The 21,925-nt window shown below is 42.4% G+C and overlaps 1 protein-coding gene across 2 annotated transcripts in view; it reads left to right on the top strand.

Moving 5' to 3' along the window:
* Positions 1-681: 681 nt before the first annotated feature.
* Positions 682-21,925, top strand: part of ITGAM (integrin subunit alpha M) — a 38,828-nt gene continuing 17,584 nt past the window's right edge. For both annotated transcript variants that reach the window (XM_086374811.1, XM_086374810.1), the window contains exons 1-12: positions 682-916; positions 3,424-3,529; positions 6,584-6,687; positions 7,200-7,270; positions 7,417-7,534; positions 8,202-8,332; positions 8,752-8,897; positions 9,884-10,037; positions 11,051-11,201; positions 12,634-12,707; positions 14,804-14,933; positions 15,458-15,600. In XM_086374811.1, coding sequence (XP_086230937.1) covers positions 889-916; positions 3,424-3,529; positions 6,584-6,687; positions 7,200-7,270; positions 7,417-7,534; positions 8,202-8,332; positions 8,752-8,897; positions 9,884-10,037; positions 11,051-11,201; positions 12,634-12,707; positions 14,804-14,933; positions 15,458-15,600 — 1,356 coding nt within the window. In that variant the 5' untranslated portion in view covers positions 682-888. The remainder of the gene's footprint in view (positions 917-3,423; positions 3,530-6,583; positions 6,688-7,199; positions 7,271-7,416; positions 7,535-8,201; positions 8,333-8,751; positions 8,898-9,883; positions 10,038-11,050; positions 11,202-12,633; positions 12,708-14,803; positions 14,934-15,457; positions 15,601-21,925) is intronic.

Here is a 21,925-nt window from a genome sequence, read left to right as displayed (position 1 = left end):
CTCAGTTGGTAAAGAATCCTCCTGCAATGTGGGAGACCTGGGTTTGATCCCTGGGTTGGGAAGATCCCCTGGAGAAGGAAAAGGCTACCCACTCTAGTATTCTGGCCTAGAGAATTCCATGGACTGTATAGGAGTCCATAGGGTCACAAAAAGTTGGATACAACTGAGCGACTTTCACTTCAGGGACTTTCTCTAGTTGCAGCGCACAACTAGAGATTTATTTATTTGGCTGTGCCGGGTCTTACTTGCAGCACACATTTCCTTAGTTGAGGCATGTGTGATCTAGTCCCCTTACCAGGGATCAAACCTGGCCCCTCTGCATCATTGTATGTGCAGAGTCATAGCCACTGGACCAGCATGAAAGTCCCAAGATAAATTTTTGGAAGTGAAAATTCCTGGGCAAAAGCGTTTGAGACTTTTTTTTTTCAAAGCAAAATAATATTCAAATATCACCGGATGTCCCTGTACCTGAGTTGTCCTTATTGATGGCCACACCTGAAGACAGCTCCTTGGGCAGGAAGGAGGGACATTTTGCAAACTGTGCTTCAGGGAGACACATTCTGGGAGGCAGGTCCTCAGTCTATTCTTTGTTTTTCATAATGTTTTGGCCAACTCTAGAAGCAGGTGGGCAAACAAAGATAACTTTGGGATATTGACCTTGATGGTTTGGGCCAGGGAGCTGGGTAGGGAAGCAGCCCAAGCTGTGCGCACACAGCCTGGAGAGGAAGGTCAGGCGGGACTGAGTGCTCACTGAGCCTCCGCCCTCTTCCTTTGAGTCTGACAGACTTCTGCCTCCTACTTCTCTTTTTCTGTCCTTCCTAGCTTTGGTGGCTTCCTTGAAGTGGCTCAGTGGTGCCTGCAGCCTCACGGTTCCTGCTGCCTCCAGCTATGAATCACAGAATCCTTCTATTAACAGGTGTGCCTGGAGCTGGGGGTCCTCCGGGGAGGTGGAGGGGAGTTTTTGAGTTTGTGAGTGGAGACAAAGGGTCCCGAATACTTAGGAGTGAGACTGGGGAAAGCCAAAGGGGATTGGAGAAAGGTGAAGGGATTCACGAAGTAGAGCTAGCTAGAATGAAATGGGATGACCACAGAAGCTTGGATAAATGACTCAGTTCACAGAGTATGCCCTGGATTTGGTTGGTCCCATCTTCACGGATGAGGAGACTGAGGTGTAGAAAGGTGAAAAGACATATTGAAGAGTACACAGTAGATCTTGGCTTCTCTTCTCAGAGTGATTTTTTCTTGGATTCTACCTCACCTCCTATTTGTCTCCTCTTTTCCAAGGATCCAGATATAAATGTTTGTCGAATGACTGACTGACTGAAATGATTCAAGTTCGTTTTCCTTTCTTTTCTGTGTTTTGTGGCATGTGAGTCAAAGAGGGGAAAGAAATGCTTGTGAGTTGCACAGGGAGGAAATTACCTAGTGGAGTCTTTAGGAACTTACTGTTGGGCAAATCAGTGGAGTGGGAACCTAGGGTGGGGCTCAGAGAGGGGCTGAATGTACCTGTTGATGGAAATAATCAATAAACAAGAAAAGAGGTTTTTTTTTGGTTTGTTTTTTGAGTTAAACTGAGAACTATAGCCCAGGAGACAGCTTCCTGAGAACTTGGAGGAACTGTTCCAGAGAAGCAGGGTTTAGGGCATAGTTTTATATCTTGTCAGAGGAAACCACATCAGACAAGTCAGGGATGCATTCTTTCGAGGTTTCAAAAGACATGAAAGCCAAACAGATCATCAGGTACACAGAAAGCTGGTATGGCCTTGGCACCTGGGAAGGAAGTCTTACCATCAAAGCAGGAACAGCATTGGCGTCCCAGGAAAGGAGGCATTTCATCTTTGTTTTTTTTTAATTTTTTTAAAATTTTCAAATTTTTATTTAGTTTTGGCTTTGCTGGGTCTTCACTGCTGCATGCAGACTTTCTCTAGCTGTGGCAAGCAGGGGCTACTCTTTGGTTGTGGTGCGAGAGCTTCTCATTGTGGTGGTTTCTCTTGAGGCAGAGCACTGGCTCTAGGGCACATGGCTTCTGTGGTTGCAGCGCATGGGCTTAGCTGCCCCGCAGCATGTGGGATCTTTCCGGACCAGGGGTCAAATCTGTGTCTCCTGGATCAAACCTCCTACTGGAAGATCTCCTGGAGGAGGACATAGCAACCTACTCCAGTATCCTTGCAAGAATCCCACGGACATAGGAGCCTGGTGGGCTACAGTCCATGGGATCACAAAGAGTTGGACACGACTCAAGTGACTTAGCATGCACAGAAGCCAGAATGACTTCCCATAGCTCACGATATCAAAATTTCTTCTGTTATACCCGATATTGGTGTCCTAAGGCCAGGAGTCAGCATAACGTAGTCTGGGGCGTAATGTGAGGACTCATCATGTGTTTTTGTACACGGGCAGATGACTGTTTGGAGCCATGAGATCTAGATGAATATTTATAACTGATGACAAGGAACACTAACTTTAAATCTTGCAAAATTCCATCTGTCTCATCAGCAAAATTGTATTAAAAGAACTTTTACTCAATTATTCTGTTTTGAATTTCCTTCATGAAAAACGCATTTTTTCTTTTCTTGAAAGTGAAAGTGTAGTTGCTCAGTTGTGTCCAACTCTTTGTGACCCCTTGGACTGTAGCCAGCCAGGCTCCTCTGTCCATGGAACTTTCCAAGCAAGAATACTTGAGTGGGTTGCCGTTCCCTTCTCCAGGGGATCTTCCTGACCCAGGGATCAAACCCGGGTCTCCCACATTGTGGACAGATTCTTTACTGTCTGAGACACCAGGGAAGCCCCTTCTTTTCTTATATAAATACATACATAATTAGATTCCATTTGCCTCTTGGTCCACAAAGCCTAAAATATTTACTATTGAGCCCTTTATAGAAGGCTTCTCAAGTGGCGCTAGTGGTAAAGAACTTGTTTGTCAGTACAAGGTCGCTGCTTCAGAAAGATCCCTTGAATAAGGACATGGCAACCCACTCCAGTATTCTTGCCTGGAGAATCCCATGGACAGAGGGGCCTGGTGGGCTATAGTCCATGGGGTTACAAAGAACTGGAGGGACTTAGCATGTACCCCTTTATAGAAAGAGTGTGGTGACCTCTGCTCCAGGCTGGGACCTGGGGGGGACCCATCTCCATGTAGGGTTAGGGTGAATCCTGACAGGAATATTCTTGGGGCAAGAGAGCAGGCTGCTTTCTTTTTTAAATCTTTCTTATTTTTTTTTTAATCTTTCTTATTTTTAAATTTTATGTTTTTGGCCAAGTTCTGTGGCATGTGGGATTTTAGTTCTTCAACCGGGGATGGAACCGGTGCCCCTGCCTTGGAAGCTCAGAGTCTTAACCACGGGATCACTAGGGAAGTCCCAGGCTGCTTTCTTAGCTGTTTCCACATCACCTCCTGACTTCCACCCCTTGTTCTCCCTCCAGCCTTGGCCTTATGTCATGGGTTCAACCTGGACACGGAAAAAGCAGTCATCTTCCAAAACAACGCAAGGGGCTTCGGGCAGAGCGTGGTCCAGATTCAGGGATCCCGGTAAGAGCTGCAGGGGCACTCCCTGCCCACACACTTTCCCTCCAAGATTTAACATACCTAGCTAGGACATGGAAGCAACCTAGATGTCCATCAATTGATGAATGGATAAAGAAGATGTGGTAAATGTATACAATGGAATATTACCTAGAGCCTATTATACAGAGTGAAGTAAGTGAGAGGAACACATATCTTATATTAGCACATACATATATGGAATCTAGAGAGACAGTTACTGATGAACTTATTTGCAGGGCAGCGAAGGAGATGAAGACATAAAGAACAGACTTGCGGACACAGTGAGGGAGGCTAGAGTGGGATGATTAAGAGAGTAACGCTGAAACATGTGCATTACCATATGTAAGATAGACAGTGGGGATTTGCTGTGTGACTCAGGGAACTCAAACCAGGGCTCTGTGACCACCTAGAGTGATGGGATGTGCTGGGAGGTGGCAGGGAGGTTAAAGAGGGAGGGGACATATGTATACTTATGGCGGATTCATGTTGATGTATGGCAGAAACCAACAAAATAATATAAAGTAATTATCCTCCAATTAAAAAAAAAGCAACATATGTGAAAAAAATAGAAATTTCCTTGATTTGCTTTTTTTCTTAATTTGTCAGAGTCATAAATTCAAAAGATATGAAAGAGTGTGATAGAAAACCTCTTCCTCCCTCTCATCCCCCAGTTCCCTCCCCAGCAGGGTCCCTGGTAAGTGGTTTCTCGTGTGTTCTTTCAGAGGTGTTATACACTGCATAAACCACATTTTTCTAACATTTTATTGACAATCTGCCACTCCACCCCCTACTTGCCATTTATTACTATTACTATTATTGTGACTATTATTTTCTAATACTTAAATTTTCTATTGGAGTATAGCTGATTTATAATGTTGTGCTGGTTTCAGATGTACAGCAAAGTGGTTTGGTTATACATGTACATATATTCATTATTTTTGAGATTCTTTCCCCATATAGGTTATTACAGAAAATTGAGTAGAGTTCATTGTACTATATACCATAGGTCCCTGTTTTGGTTATCTAATTTATATACAGCAGTGTATGTGTGTTAATAGTAAATTCCTAATTTATCTCTCCTGCTTACATTTCCCCTTTGGTAACATAAGTTTGTTTTTGAAATCAGTGAGTCTGTGTCTGTTTTGTAAGTTCATTTTTATACCTTTTTTTTTTTAACTGGATTCCACATATGAGTGATACTGTATTTTTTTTTCCTGACATACTTCACTTAGTAAAACAATCTGTAGTCATTTATTATTTATGGCAGCTCTGGAGCACAGTAGCAGAACAGGGAGGCTGGGACACAGACACTAGAGCCTGCAAAGCCTAAAATATTTACTTTTACAAAAATAATATTTATGAAAATAATGTCATTTTTCGAGAAAAAATTTGCCAGCTTCTGCTCTAAACTGTCTTCTGCAGTTTTTTTAAAAAAAATTAGCAGAGCTTGCTGATTTTACTGAGTAAGTATATAAAGAGCTTCCTTGTTCTTTTTTATGCTGACATCATATTCTATTTTTATTATTATCTATTATTTGGAAATACTGTAATTTACTTTTTTGTTACCTTTAAATCTCTTCTGAGCAGACATTGGATTGTTTCCAAACTTTTGCTCTATAAACAATGCTGGCATTTTGTATGTGAGCAAGTATATTTCGGAAGTAAATTCCTAAAACTAGGATCGCTGGATCCAAGGGTACATGTGCATATGTAATTTTAATAGATTTTTCCAGATTACCTTCTATGATGGTGGCAACACTTCGCATTCACACCAGAAATTTGTGCAAACACTTACTTCCCCACCAATTAGCCAACCCAAAGTGTTAGCAAACTTAACGATCTTTGTAAATCAAATAGGGAAGAAATGGTATCTCAATTTAGTTTTAAATTGCATTTCTTCTTTTAAGAGAGATTTATTTCCTTTTCTGTGAACACTTTTTTTCCTCCTTATCTGTGGCCCATTTTTCTCTTTTTTTTTTTTCCCTTCTTGATTTGTGGGAGATGTGACTACTGAGGAAATAGTCTGGGTGTTCATCTCCCTCCCCCAGTTGATCATTTATTTTTTGACTTTGTTTTTGGTAGTAGATCACATACAGAAATTTATTTTAAATGCCTGTTGGTGGGACTTCCCTGGCAGTCCAGTGGTTAGGACTCTGAGCTTCTGTGGCAGGGGCACGGGTTTGGCCCTTGGCTGGTGAACTAGGATCTCAAATGCCTTGTAGCATGATCAAAAAAATAAAAATAAAAACAAAAAACTTGTGGGGTTGACTGTATTCATTTAAAAATGACTTCTGGATATATTATGTCCTCCTTAGAGGGACTCTTCTCACTCCAAGATTAAACATTTTCTTATTTAAAAAAATTGGAAAAAAAATTTTGGCTGTGCCATATTGCAGGCAGAATCTTAGTTCCCTGACCAGGAATTGAAGCCATGCCCTCTACAGTGGAAGTGCAGAATTTTAACCACTGCACTGCCAGGGAAGTCCCCAGACATTTTCCTGTTTGGGAACTGTACATGGACTAACTCATTTAATCATGATAATAACTTTGAGGTAGGTACTACTGTTCTCTGTATTTTAGAGGTGAGAACATTGAAGAATAATAAGGTAATTAAATCAGTCCTTCAAGGTCACACAGGAAGTAAGGGTGGGACTAAATTTTTATTTTAGACAGTAAAACTCCAAGGCCTCTATTCCTTTCCACTCTGCAATATTGCATCCTTGCCTGACACAGGAAGAGGGAAGTGCTTTCAAGTTAGGAAAGTAGACTGTCTACCTTCACAATTTAGAAATTCTTGAACTTACTGAAGTGACCCTTGGGACCATAAATTCAAATGACTGGATTACGAGAATATTCACAATAAACAAACAATGGGTAAAAATAAATTCTTCATTTTTTCTTTGCTGAGTCTTCTTCCTGTTGGGGGCAGGTGGGGAATCCCTGCAAGGGTGGCTCCCCACTTATCCTCTGAGTGGCAGAACTTCCATCATTGGTCTCCTCCCCAGTTGTCATCGTGTCCTCTTATCCGTTTCCCTCCAGGCTGGTGGTTGGAGCCCCCCAGGAGGTAAAGGCTGCTAATCAAACAGGCGGCCTCTACCACTGTGACTACAGCACGGGCAGGTGTGAGGCCATCCCCCTGCAGGGTGAGTCATCGCTGCCCCGGCCGGGCCCAGGGCTAGGACTCCACCTCTGCACACACCTGGACTTGTCAGGCCTTTGTCCTGGGGTCTGTGGCGGGGGGCTCAGGGGGGCAGCTCTTCGGCCTCTGAGCTGTATGCAATCACTCTCAGGCTCCCCGCTCCTTGTCCCTTTCTATGACCTACGTGCCTCTTTGGATCTGTCAGACCTCAGAATCTGCCAGGTTGAGGTGACCCCTGTCCAACTCTTGTTTAGTCACTAAGTCATGTCCAACTCTTGGAGACCCCATGGACTGTAGCCTGCCAGGCTCCTCTGTCCATGGAATTTCCCAAGCAGGCATACTGGAGTGTGTTGCCATTTAGTCCTCCAGGGGATCTTCCTGACCCAGGGATCAAACCCCAGTCTCCAGCATTGGCAGGCAGACTCTTTACCACTGAGCCGCCAGGGAAGCCCATGGAGCTCTTACAGAGCCCCTTCCATCCCCCAAGGCTGACCATGTGTATATCTGTCCTCTCAGTTCCCCCAGAGGCTGTGAACATGTCCTTGGGCTTGTCTCTTGCATTTGCTGCCAACCCTTTCCGGCTGCTGGTGAGTTGCCTTGGGTCATGGGAGTGTTCCAAGGGAAGGAGTTGAGGGCCCAAGGCTGCTGGGCCTGGGGTCTTGATGGGTGGAGAGGCTGGGTTGAAAGGACAGGGAGCAGAGACAGCCCCTCCCACTGTTTCCCTGCCCCCTAGGCCTGTGGCCCCACAGTGCACCAAATTTGCAAGGAGAACACCTATGCAAATGGCCTCTGCTTCTCGTTTGGATCCAATCTACTCCAGCAACCCAGGAGGATCCCAAGGGCCCTCAGAGGTGGGTACAGAGAAGCAGTGTGAGATTGGAGGGCCCTGGGCAGGACTGGGCTGAGGGACTCGTAGTCTGGGGGGTTATTTACAAATCTTGGTGCAGAAGGGTGAGGAAACTGGGTTCCAGTGTTTCTCTTCAATTTTCACTCTTAAATATTCCAGAAGAAAATTATTTATTTTTGGCTGTGCTGGGTCTTCATTGCTGGTCAGTGGTTTTTTCCTAGCTGCAGTGAGTGAGGGCTAGTCTCTAATTGTGGGGCTCAGGCTTCTCATTCTCGCGGATTCTCTTGTTTCGGAGTATGGGCTCTAGCGCACGTGGGCTTAGTAGTCGTGGCGTATGGGCTTGCTTGCCCCACAGCATGTGGAAACTTCCTGCCCCAGGGTTCGAACCCATGTCCCACTGGGAGGTCGGATTCTTAACCACTGGACCACCAGGGAGTCTGCAAATTATTTCTTATTCTTCTATGAGGTAGCTGTGATAACTACTTTCCCTGCCTTGAGCAGAATGAACTAAAGTTTCCCATGCCACTTTGTCCCATGTTTTTCTTTAGCCAGGCGCATGGTTGTCATCTTGTCTACCTTTCATTCTCATTGCTCAGCAGACAGCTGATTTAAAAAAAAAAAAAATGAACCCGAGTCTCTTGTACTTACAGTTTCTTTTCCTTTTCCCCCAGGGTGCCCTGAGCAAGACAGTGACATTGCCTTTTTGATTGATGGCTCTGGTAGCATCGACCCAGTAGACTTTGAGCGGATGAAGAGGTTTGTCTCAACTGTGATGAGTCAATTCCAAAAGTCCAAAACCTTGGTGAGTGCAAATGGGTAGGTTAGGGAACAGCCTGCCTATAGCGGGTCCTGTCCTACTTCCTGTCCAGATGGTGCCAAATTGCCACTTGATCAGCATTTTCTTTCATGATTTGCTGTCTTGCTCTGACTGGATGCAGCTTCAGCCTTCTTCCAGCCCTCTGTAAAGTAGGCACAGTAATCGATAGGGGTTGGCATGGGACATGAAACCCATATGTCATCTCTGGCTAAGTTCTAGTGCTGAGAAGTGGGAGCTGATGGCCAATCGCTGTCCTCCTGGTGAGGCAGAAGGGCTGGGATGGGGCAGAATTTGGAGGAATTTGGAGCCTGGAGTATTTCAGGATTTATGGAGAACTTTCTGGGAGATAGCTAAGTGGGAGGAGGGGTGCCTGCTCCAGTTTAACACCAGGTGCCTGTTCCCAGTTCTCTCTGATGCAGTACTCGGACGACTTCCAGACTCACTTCACCTTCAATGATTTCAAGAGAAACCCTGTCCCGGAATTACTGGTGGGGCCAATAAGACAGCTGTTTGGGAGGACGCACACGGCCACGGGGATCCGCAAAGTAGTGTAAGCTCTTCCCTCTTTGCTTAGGATGAAAGGAGGAGGTTTTTTTTTTTTTGGCTGAGCTTTGCAGGATAAAGGGGTATTGTTCAGAAAGGGCTGGGGTAGAGGGTATTTCCAGTGGATGGGGCGGTTTGAGTTAGGTGTGGAGAAGGGACTGTGCCTGGTATGTTCATGACATACAAATTGTGAGTAAAGGTGAGAGTAAGGGCTTCTCTGGTGGCTCAGTGGTAAAGAATCCGCCTGCCAATGCAGGAGGCATGGGTTCCATCCCTGGGTCAGGAAGATCCCCTAGAGAAGGAAATGGCAACCCACTCCAGTGTTCTTGCCTAGGAAACCCCTGGACAGAGGAGCCTGGCGGGCTATGGTCTGTGGGGTTGCAAAGAGCTGGACACAACTGAGCGACTAAGCAACAACAACAAGGCAGGGGTTAGGGGGAGAGAGGGCAAGGCTGGAGGGAGTGTAGAAAGATCAGATGAGGCCAGATTAGCAAGGCAACTGAAAAGCCAATGGATCCATTGATGTTTTCAGCAGTGGGGAGATGTACCCATATCTTGTTTTGGAAAGTTCCCTCTGATCTGTATATGTGTGTGTGTGTGTATGTGTGTGTGTGTGTGTGTGTGTTTAGAGGCAAGGGTAGGGGTTGAGACAAAAGTGCAGGAAGATGAGCTGGACAGCCAGCAGGAGAGGTGTGATGAAGGCATAAATAAGCTATGAACTTTTTAATTTAGAAGGAATAATACTCAATTTAAAAAATCAGCCTATGCCAAAGAATATAAAAGCAATGAAGGCTTCTTTTCCTTCCACTTTCCTGTTCTTCTGCTTCCCTTCCAGATCTTGGGGCATCTACAGCTCAGTGTTTGTCCCAGGGGAGCCCAGGCACCTTCTAGACAGAGTCCAGTTGCATCTGTAACTGCTGATGTTCCTTCCTGGTATTAGGCGCATCTCTCTGTCTGCTCGAATTTGACTTTTCTCTCCTTTACCCTGGATAGAAGAGAACTGTTTCACAGCAGCAGTGGAGCCCGGAATCATGCCATTAAGATCATGATTGTCATCACAGATGGGGAAAAATATCTCGATCCTTTGGAGTATAGTGATGTCATCCCTGAAGCTGATAGAAAAAAGATCATTCGCTACGTCATTGGGGTAGGAAATGTGGCTCTCTGACTTGATACTTGGTGTGGGTTTCTACTCAAACACACCCTCCCTTGAACTTGCAAGCATCAATAAAGTCAAAATGAGGCCAGGGTAATCTCTGCTAGCACAGATGCACCTGTCTCAGCGAACTACTGTTGCAATGATGCTGTATAACAAATGATCCCAACATTCAGTGGCTTAAAACTGTAAGTGAGTCTGTCGGTCAGGCTGGGCAGTTTTTCTGGTCCCAGCTGGACTCACTCACGTGTCTGTAGTCAGCTGCAGGCTGGTTGGTGGCTCTGCTGATCTTGACTGGGCTCTCTCCATGTCTGAGCGTTGCCATGTTTGTCTCCTGGGGCCGGGGTAACTTGATGCTTCTGTTCCATGTGTCTCTTCCTCCAGTGGGCTAGCCTGGGCATGTTCTCATGGTGAAAGCAGAGGGAAAAAAGAGCAAGTAGAAATGTTGCAAGCATTTTTTCAAGCTTCTGTTTGTATCACATGGGATAACATCCAAGAGCTAAAGCAATACATGTGGCAGAGCCCAGAGACAATGAATGGAGCAGAACACTCTTTCAGGAGGAGGAGGGCACAGCAAAGCTTTGGGGAAAGGGCTTGGATACAGGAAGGGGTAAAGGGTTGGGAGCATCAGTGTCATCAAACTACTACAGTATCTTGCATGACATAGAAAGATGTATTATCTGGGGTCCCTGGCTTGGCAAGTGGGAAACAACTTCATATGAAGGAGAAAGCTCCCTGCCCTCTAAAGAGAGGTCAGTTCCATGCCAGGAGGCATGGCACAGCAAATGGGCCAAAGGCTGAATTTCAGCCCCAATTTCCCCCTTGACAGAATGTAGAGTGTACAACCTGCTCCACCGTACCTGGCAGCCCTGTCCCAGGGGCCTTCTGGTACATTCCTTCCTTGGACAGATATTTTCAAATTCTTTTCCTGTAGAATTTTCTTTGCTGGTGGAGAGTGCTACTTCCAGAAATTGTCTGATTCGACCTCTGTTTTTTGGTGACAGGTGGGAGATGCTTTTAGGAGTAGGAAATCTCGACAGGAGCTCGATACTATTGCATCTAAGCCCCCTGCTGACCACGTGTTCCAGGTGAATAACTTCGAAGCTCTGAAGACCATTCAGAACCAGCTTCAGGAAAAGATCTTTGCGATTGAGGGTAAGCTAAGGTTTTGTAGTCCTAGAGCAGCTCCAAAGGCAGCCCCTTACCCCCAAACACGTATTTCCCTCTAGAAACAAGGACCTCCTAGCCCTTGGCATTCTGACCCTCATCATCAACTCTCTTCTTCCTCCAGTTCTCAACAACTCTGGCCTCTCGCTCCATTTCTTTGAAAGATCTAATTTTGCAAGTCTTGGCTACAGGCTGCAAAATTAGAGGGTAGGGGAGACAAATCCCATATGGTATTTTCCCCAACTTTGGATGTGTTGCCAACATTTGTCTGTTTGATTCACTGCTGTATCTCCAGTGCTTAGAATAATGCCTGGTGCATGAAGCATGTTCAATAAATGTTTGTTGAAGGAAAGAATTTAAAAATTGGGGGAATGTTCACATACAGTCTGAATTTATGGTTTCTCTTGAAAATTTGGAAGATTAGACACCTTGAGGACTGTATACCCACTGGACAAAAAATAGTTGGAACCAAATAGCCACCATCCCTTTAAAAGGGGCATATGCGGCCTTCCCTGGTGGTCTAGTGGTTAAGACTCCATGTTCCCAATCTTGGGAGCCAGGGTTTGATCCCTGGTCAGGGAACTGGATCCTGCATCCATATCTAAGACCCAGTGCAGCTGAATAAATAAAAATAAATATTAAAAAGGGGCCACATGCCAACAATGGTCCATATAGTCAAAGCTATGGTTTTTCTAGTAATCATGTGAGAGTTGGATCATAAAGAAGGCTGACCACCAAAGAATTGATGCTTTTGAATTGTGGTGCTAGAGAAGACTCTTGGGAGTCCCTTAGACAGCAAGGAGATCAAACCAGTCAATCCTAGAGGGAATCAACTCTGAAAATTCACTGAAGGATTGATACTGAAGCTGAAACGCTAATACTTTGACCACCTGAGGCGAAGAGCTGACTCATTGGAAAGACCCTGATGCTGGGGAAGATTGAGGGCAGGAGAAAGGAGTGACAGGGGATAAGATGGTTGGAGGGCATCACAGACTCAATGGACATGAATTTGAGCAAACTCCAGGAGATAGTGAAGGACAGGGAAACCATAAATTGTGGTGCAATTTATGGGGGTGCAAAGAATTGGACACAACTTAGTGACTGAACAACAGCAATATGGCTAGATAAGCAACAAAGATATAAATTATAGCTATTATCTTGTAATAACCTATAAAGGAGTATAATCCACGAAAATACTGAATCACTATGCTGTTCACCTGAAACTGACATTAATACTGTAGATTAACTGTAACTTAAATGAAAAACAAAAGCATAACAGAGGAAATGTAAAAATTAGGGGAGTGGGTTGTATGGCTCTCATCTGAGGCTCCTTTTGTCTGGTTGCTATAGCATTTGAGTTTCCAGCCCCTGTTCTTGGTTCTTCTGCTTTCTTTAATGTAGAGTGTTCTTTTCTTCACAGGTACGCAGACAGGAAGTACCAGTTCCTTTGAGCATGAGATGTCTCAGGAAGGTTTCAGTGCTGCCTTCACCTCCGTAAGTGGCCTTTTGTTTAATTGAAGTTGAGGGGTGAGACAAAGCAGGAGAAGTGGTGCAAAGGTTTGGGGGCTATTCTCTGTGATGGGTACCTGTTGGGAGGTACATCTTTTTTTCTTTTTTAAAAATTGAAGTATGGTTAATTTACAGTGTTGTAGCAATTTCTGGTGTACAGCAAAGTGATTCAGTTCTCTCTCTCATATATATATATATATATATATTTATATTCTTTTTCATATTCTTTTCCATTATAGGCTATAATAAGATATTGAATACAGTTCTGTGTGCTATACAGTAGGACCTTGTTGTTCATCTGTTTTATATATAGTAGTGTGTATCTGTAAATCCCGATTTCCTAATTTATCCCTTCTCCCTCTTTCCTCTTTGGTAATCATAAATTGGTTTTCTATGTCTGTGAGTCTGTTTCTGCTTTGGAAACAAGTTCAGTAGTATCAGTTAAAAGCTAATTTCTTTATGTTTGATTGTGCTGGGGCTTCATTGCTGCACACGGGCTTTCTCTACTTGTGGCGAGTGGGGCTACTCTGAAAGCAGGGGCTACTCTCTGGTCGCAGTGCACAGGCTTCTCATGGCAGTGGCTTCTCTCGTTGCAGAGCATGGGCTCTAGGCGCATGGGCTTCAGTACTTGAGGTGCACAGTCTTAGTTGCTCTACAGTATGAGGGACTTCCCCAGACCAGGGATTGAACTTGTGTCCCCTACATTGGCAGGAGGATTCTTAACCACTGCACCACCAGGGAAGTCCCAGATACCTTTTCCAGTTAGTATTTTCATTTCTTTTGGATATTTACCCAGAAGTATGATTGCTGGGATCATAGTAGTTTTAATTTAAAAATTTTGAGGAGCCTCCTTACTCTTTTCCATAGTGGCTGTACCAATTACTTTTCCACCAACTGTGTATAAGTTTTCCTTTTTCTTCACATCCTCAGCAACACTTATTTCTTCTGTTTGTGATGACAGCCATTCCAACAGGTGTGAAGTGATAGCTCATTGTGATTTTGGTTTGCATTTCCTTGATGATTAGTGATGTTGAGCATTTTTTTCATGTACGTCTTAGCCATCTGTATGTCTTCCTTGGAAAAATGTCTTTTCAGATCTTCTTCTCATTTTAAAGTCAGGTTTTAAAACAAACTTTTGAGTTGTATGAGTTCTTTATATATTTCGGTATTAACCCAAATATGGATATATGATATATGATTTGAAAATATTTTCTCCTGCTCTATAGGTTACCTTTTAATTTTGTTGTTGGTTTCCTTTGCTATGCAGAAGCTTTTTAGTTAATGTAGTCTCACTGCTTATTTTGTTTTTGGTGTTAAGTTCAAATAATCATCACCAAGACTGATGTCAAGGAGATTACTACCTATGTTTTCTTCTTGGCGTTTTATGATTTCTGACCTTATGTTCAAGTCTTTTATCCATTTTGAATTGATCTTTATGAATAGTGTAAAATAGTGGCCCAGGTTCATTCTTTTGCATGTGGCTGTCTAATTTTCCCAAAACCATTTATTGAAGAGACTATCCTTTTCCCTCTGTATATTATTCTCTCCTTTGTTGTAAATTCACTAAGTCATGTCCAACTCTTTTGTGACCCCATGGACTTTAGCCTACCAGGCTCCTCTGTCCATGAGATTTCCCAGATAAGAATATGGGAGTGGATTGCCATTTCCTTCTCTAGAGGATCTTCCCAACTCAGGGATTGAACCCATGTCTCCTGCATTGCAGGCAGACTCTTTACCGCTGAGCTGTCAGGGAAGCCCACAATACATAAGTACAACATATGTATGGGTTTATATACATACATATATAAATGGCTCTCTATTCTGTTCCATTGACTTATGTGTCTATTTTTATGACAATATTATACTGTTTTGATTACTATAGCTTTGCCATATAGTTTGAACCCAGGAAGTGTGATGCCTCTAACTTGTTCTTTTTCTCAAAATGCTTTGGTTATTTGGGATCTTTTGTGATTCCATACAAATTTTAGGATTGTTTGTTCTATTTCTGTGAAATATGCCATTGGGATTTTGATGGCACTGAAGCTCTAGATTTCTTAATCTTATTCTACCTTCTTTCCCAGGATGGTCCCTTGCTGGGTGCTGTGGGGAGCTTTGACTGGGCTGGTGGAGCCTTTCTGCATACATCAAATGATAAAATCACCTTCATCAATACAACCAGGATAGATTCAGACATGAATGATGCTTACTTGGGTAAGTAGAGAGGGCAGAGTTACTCTAAAAAGGGGTCAGGATATGGCATAATTCAACCAGTGTAGATGTCCTTGGATCTTTCACAGGCTCTTGGGATAGGTTTAAAGACAGAAATATCAAAACTTCATTTTAATTATGCTAATGAAGAGGAATGGGCTTCCCTGGTGACTCAGAGGTAAAGAATCTGCCAATGCAGGAAACTCGGGTCCAATCCCTGGGTTGGGAAGATCCCCTGGAGAAGAAAATGGCAACCCACTCCAGTATTCTTGCTTGGAGAATCCCATGGACAGAGGAGCCTGGCGGACTACAGTTCATGGAGTCAAAAACAGTTGGATATGACTTAGTGACTAAGCAATAACACCACTACCAACTACAACAAATGAAGAGGAATAGAGTGCTGGGTTCAGTTACCCCAACCTCACAACCATGGGCAGCCCCATTGCCCCTACTCACGGGACAGTCCTGCTGGTGGGGGCAGAGTCTCTGAGGGAAAGCACTTTCTCCTTTTAATTCATCATCTTCAGGTTATGCTGTCGAAGTCACCTTGCGGAACCGGGTGCAACACCTGTTTCTGGGAGCACCTCGATATCAGCACATCGGCCTGGTGGTGATATTCAGACAGAATGCAGGTGTTTGGCAGAAAAACACTGAAATCAAGGGAAGCCAGGTGAGTGCCGAGTGTGTGGGGTATGGATGTACCAACAGAAGTACCCTGGGGACTGAGGGCTTCCAGGATGGGCATCACCAGGTGCCAATGGGGCAGAGTTTTTTTTTTTTTATTAAACTTTTTATTTTGTATTGGAGTATAGCTGATTATCAATATTGTGATAGTTTCAGGTGGACAGCAAAGGGACTCAGCCATACATATAAGGTGTAGCAGAGGTTTGTAAAGCAGATTTCAGAGGACTTTAAGCTAGAGAGCAGTGGGACCAACTTTGGGACAAACTTGCATTTGAGAATATCATGTCCTCACTTTTCTGATAATAGTAAATACCAACACTTGACCTGTCCAGAGCTCCCTACAAGTCTATCTGTACACAAAACTGGCATTTGACCAGTCCATAACCAGGATGAGCTTCCCTGATGGCTCAGACGGTAAAGAATCTGCCTGTAATGCGGGAGACCCAAGTTCGATCCTTGGGGTTGCAAAGAGTGGAACATGACTGAGTGATTAACACTTTCACTTTTTCTAACAAGTAAACCATATTAGTTATTAAAATATTGAAATAATTCTATATCTGTCAATAAATAGCTGCTTTGTTGAGACGTCCTCCCCCTTCTCTCTCCCCACCCCCACCATGCACTCTGGTCCCCTCACCCTGTACTCTTTGAACTTCGCCATAATCTAGCAACTATGACGTCAGATACGACCTGACTCAGAAGACATCTAGGACCCACTTCAGCTAAGCCTGTGGTTGGTGCCTGAGCAGTCCTAGGAATTCAATATTTTGAATATCACCCCTGCAAAAACTGTTTTTAAGAAAGTGTTAGCAACTTGAATTCAGCAATCTATAAAAAGAATAATACATCATGACCAAGTGTGGTTTATCCCAAGAACATAGGGCTTGTTCAACAATGTTGCAGAAATGGGCCAACTGATTCTAAGGTTCATATGAAAATGCAAGAGACTCACAGTAGCCAAAATAATCTTGAAAAAGAAGAATTAAGTTGGAGGAGTCACAGTTTCCAATTTGAGGCTTACTTTAAAGTTACAGTAATCAAGACAGGATGGTACAGCTAAGGACAGACCTATAGATCAATGGAATAGAACTGAGAGTCCAGAAATAAGCCCATATAACTATGGCCAGTTGATTTTCAACAAAGGTATCAAGTTCATTCACTAAGGAAAAAAAGATTTTCAACAAAGATGTTGGGTTAACTGGATATCCACATGCAAATGGATAAATTTGGATCCTTACCTTACAATATACAAAAATTAATTTAAAATGGATCAAAAACCGAAATGTAAGAATAAAAGCTTTGAACCTCTTAGAGGGATTCTTAGGTGAATTTCTGTAACCTTAGATTTGGCAATGAGTTTTTGAACATTCCACCATAAACACAAGCAAATATAAAATAGGTAAGCTGGACTTCATAAAATTAAAAACCTTTGAGCATCAAATAACACTGTAAAGAAAATGAAAAGAATGGGAGAAACTATTTGTAAGTCATATATCTGATAAAGATCTGGTATTTAGAATATATAAAGAACTTTTACAATTCAACGATAAAAAGACAACCTCATTTAAAAAAGGGCAAAGGATTCAGATAGATATTTCTTCAGATAAGCTATACAAATGGCCAATAAGAACATGAAAAGATGCTTGACATTACTAGTCATTGGGGAAATGAAAGTCAAAACCACAACAGAGACAGCACTAGAAAGGCTATTTAAAAGGAAAAAAAACATGAAAAATAACATATGTGGGTGAGAATGTGGAGAAATTGAGACCTTCGTACTTTGCTGCTGGGAATGTAAAGTAATACAGCTCCTACGGAACACAGTTTGGTGGTTTAGTTAACTTTAGATTTACCATTGCTGTTGCTGTTGAGTTGTTTAGTTGCTCAGTCATGCCTGACTCTTTTGCGACCCCATGGACTGTAGCCTGCCAGGTTTCTCTGTCCATGGGATTTCCCAGGCAAGAATACTGGAGTGGGTTACCATCTCCTTCAGGGGTTCCTCTCAACACAGGGATTGAATCCCCGTCTCCTGCATTGGCAGGTGGATTCTTTACCACCGAGCCACTGGGGAAGCCCCCAGATTTACAATATGACTCAGAAATTTTGCTCCTAGGTGTATACCCTTTCCCAGGATGAAAACAGTTGTTCAAACTAAAGCTTATACATGAATGTTCATAGCAGCATTATTCATAATAGTTAAAATGTGGAAGGAACCTAGATGTTCATCAACTCATGAATAGATAAACAAAATGTGGTGTATCATGTAGTGGAATACTATTTAGCCATAAAAAGTATGAAGTGTTGATACATGCTACAACATGGATAAACTTTGAAAATGTTATGCTAAATTAAAAAACCCAGCCACAAAAGACCACATATTGTATGATTTAATTCACCTGAAATGTCCAGAGTAGATAAATTCATTGAGCCAGAAAGTAGATTAGTGGTTGCCTGGATGTAGAGGGAGGGGGGAGCAGATTGGGAGTGACTTTTAACAGGTATAGGGCTTCTTCCTAGGGTGATGAAAATGTTTTGGAATTCGTGGCGATGGTTACATAACATTGTGAATATACTAGAACCCACTAAATTTTATACTTTAAAATGATGAATTTTGTAATGTAAATTTTATCTCAATTTAAAAGAGCCATTCTGGAAAAAAAAATCAATGTAATTCACCATAACAACAGACTAGAGAAGAAAAATGTAATAATCTTAACAGATATGGAAAAGAATTTGACAAAATACATGCTTTCATGATGTTCCCAGCAAATTAGGAATTAAAAGGAACTTCCTTAACCTGAGAAAGAGCATTTAAAACAACAATAATAACAACCTACAACTTGCATCTTATTTAAAAGTAAAAGAGAATTTTTTTCCTAATTGGGAACAAGGCAAGAATATCCACTTTCACCACTCCTATTCGATATCATACTGGAAGACACAGCAGTGCAATAAGGCAAGAAAAGAAAAGAAAAAAGAGCATGCAGAATGGAAGGGAAAAAATAAAGCTGTCTCTATTTACCAATGACATGACTGTTTGCCTGGGAAGTCCCAAAAAATCTATTTAAAAAAATTATGTAACTAATAAGTTATTTCAGTAATTTCTCAGGATACAAGATCAACATGTAAAAATCAGCTGTGTTTCTAGGCCTGCAATGAATATTTGGAAATTTAAATTAAAAAAACGGCATCATTTACAGTATCACCAAAGACCATGAAATGCGTGCGTGCGTGCTAAGTTGCTTGAGTCATGTACGGCTCTTTGAGACCCTGTGGACTGTAGCCCGCCAGGCTCCTCTGTCTATGGGATTCTCCAGGCAAGAATACTGGAGTGGGTTGCCATTTACTTCTCCGCAGGATCTTCCCAACCCAGGGATTGAACCTGTGTCTCTTGAATCTCCTCCACTGGCAGGTGGATTCTTTACTATTAGCACCACCTGGGAAGCCCAGACCATGAAATCCTTAGGTATAAATCTAATAAAATGTGTACAATATCTTTATCCTGAAATGTACAAAACACTGATGAGAGAAATCAAAGACCTAAATAAATGGAAAGATACACTGTGTTCATGGATTGGAAGACTCAATATTGCTAAGATGTTACTTCTCAAACTGATCTATAGATGCAACACAATGCCAATCAAAATTCTAACTTATTTGTAGAATTAATGAGCTGGTTCTAAGATTTATATGAAAAAATCAAAGAAAGTAAATATTCAAAACAGGTTTGAAAAAGATCTTGGGTAAATACTCGTAGGTATTTAGTGGAAGATTCATAGCCTACCTGAATTTTCAGACTTCCTGTAAAAGTTGCAGTAAGCAGAACAGTGTGGCAGGAATATCGGGGAAACAGAATAGGCCTCAAGTAAACTGACATTGCTTGTCAATAAAGACACAAAGGTAATTCAATGGAGAGCTCAGAGGTGCTGAAGCAATTGAACACCCATAGTAAGAAAACAAAACCAAACCTTCTACACGTATCTTGTCAACTGATCCATGTTAAGATTAATTCAAAATAGATTATAGAGCTGAATGTACAATCTGAAACTATTATACTTGTGAAAGAAAACATTAGGAGAAAATTTCTGTGACCTTGCATTAGTCGAAGAATTCTTAGATATAACACTGGAAACATGGCCCATAAAGAAAAAAAAAAAGATAACTAAGAAAAGTTTTGCTCTGTTTATTAAGAGAATGAGCAGATAAGCTATGGACTGGAAGAAAATATTTGCAAATTTTCCTTCCTTTTTCTTTTTTTTTTCTTTTTTTTGTCTTCCTTTTTAAAAATGACATATTTGAAATAAAATAAAATTACATATCTGACAAAAGACTTATATCCAGAATACATAAAGGAGTCTCAAAACTCAACAACAAGAAGTCAAATAATTCAATTAAAAAATAAGCAGAATATTTGAACAGACACTTAACCAAAGAAGATATGTGAATGGCAAATAAGCACATGAAAGAATGTCCCATATCATTAAATCATCAGATCAGATCAGATCAGTCGCTCAGTCGTGTCCGACTCTTTGCGACCCCAAGAATCGCAGCACTCCAGGCCTCCCTGTCCATCACCAACTCCCGGAGTTCACTGAGACTCACGTCCATCGAGTCAGTGATGCCATCTAACCATCTCATCCTCTGTCGTCCCCTTCTCCTCCTGCCTCCAATCCCCCCCAGCATCAGAGTCTTTTCCAATGAGTCAACTCTTCACATGAGGTGGCCAAAGTACTGGAGTTTCAGCTTTAGCATCATTCCTTCCAAAGAAATCCCAGGGCTGATCTCCTTCAGAATGGACTGGTTGGATCTCCTTGCAGTCCAAGGAACTCTCAAGAGTCTTCTCCAACACCACAGTTCAAAAGCATCAATTCTTCGGCGCTCAGCCTTCTTCACAGTCCAACTCTCACATCCATACATGACCACAGGAAAAACCATAGCCTTGACTAGACGAACCTTTGTTGGCAAAGTAATGTCTCTGCTTTCATAGCTTGAATATGCTATCTAGGTTGGTCATAACTTTCCTTCCAAGGAGTAAGCGTCTTTTAATTTCATGGCTGCAGTCACCATCTGTAGTGATTTTGGAGCCAGAAAAATAAAGTCTGACACTGTTTCCACTGTTTCCCCATCTATTTCCCATGAAGTGGTGGAGTGCAAATTAAAAATATAGTGAGATACAATAGCACACCTATTAATATGATTAACATAAAAAAGAAATGAACTTGCAATATCAAGTACTGGCAAGGATGTGTGGCAACTAAAACACCCATACATTGCTGTCAGAATAGAAAAATGTCATTGGAAAAATGACTACTTTGGAAAAGTTCATCAGTATCTTACTAAGTTCAATATGCAGTTGCCATAACACTCTTAGGTAGTTATCCAGGAGAAATAAAAATAGACATTTACATGAAAACCTATATTTAAATGTTTTTAGTGGCTTTATTCTGGAGAAGGCAATGGCACCCCACTCCAGTACTCTTGCCTGGAAAATCCCATGTACGGAGGAGCCTGGAAGGCTGCAGACCATGGAGTTGCTGAGGGTCAGAGACGACTAAGCAACTTCACTTTCACTTTTCACTCTCATGCATTGGAGGAGGAAATGGCAACCCACTCCAGTGTTCTTGCCTGGAGAATCCCAGGGACGGGGGAGCCTGGTGGGCTGCCGTCTATGGGGTCACACAGACATGACTGAAGTGACTTAGCAGCAGCAGCAGCAGTGGTTTTATTTATAAATGCCCCAAATTGGAATCAACCCGAATATCCCTCAACTGGGGAATGGATAAACAAACTGTGGTACATCTGTACAATGGAATACTTGTCAGAAATAAATCAGAACAAATTAATGATACATGCAACAACATGGATGAAGCCCAAATGCTTACTCTAGTTGAAAGAAGCCAGATCTGAAAAGCTACCTATTGTATAATTCCCTTTATATAACATTCTGGAAAAGGCAAAACTATAGGGACAGAAAACAGGTCAGTGGTTGCCAGGGGCTGATGACTGAGGAAAGAGGTTGATTACAGCGAAAGGGAATATTTTGGGGGTGAGGAAACTGTCCTGAATCTTGACCATCGTGGTTAATTACATGACTTTGTGTGTTTGTCAAAACTCATAAAACTGTAGTAAAAAGGTTGAATTTTATTATGTGGAAATTATACCCAATAAACTTGACCTAAAAGCAAAAAAAAAATCCTATTGACTTTATGATGAAGCTTAAATGCCTTTATTGAACTATGGGGGAGGAGGCGGGGGAAGAGGCGGGGGTGGGGTGCGGGGGGCGGGGTGGGGGGGGCTTCCCCGATGGCTCA

Source organism: Bos grunniens, chromosome 25 (genome assembly GCF_055505025.1).
Source record: "Bos grunniens cultivar Pamir isolate PY7600 chromosome 25, Bosgru_T2T1.0, whole genome shotgun sequence".
Taxonomy (NCBI): domain Eukaryota; kingdom Metazoa; phylum Chordata; class Mammalia; order Artiodactyla; family Bovidae; genus Bos; species Bos grunniens.
This window is presented reverse-complemented; position numbering and strand designations above follow the sequence as displayed.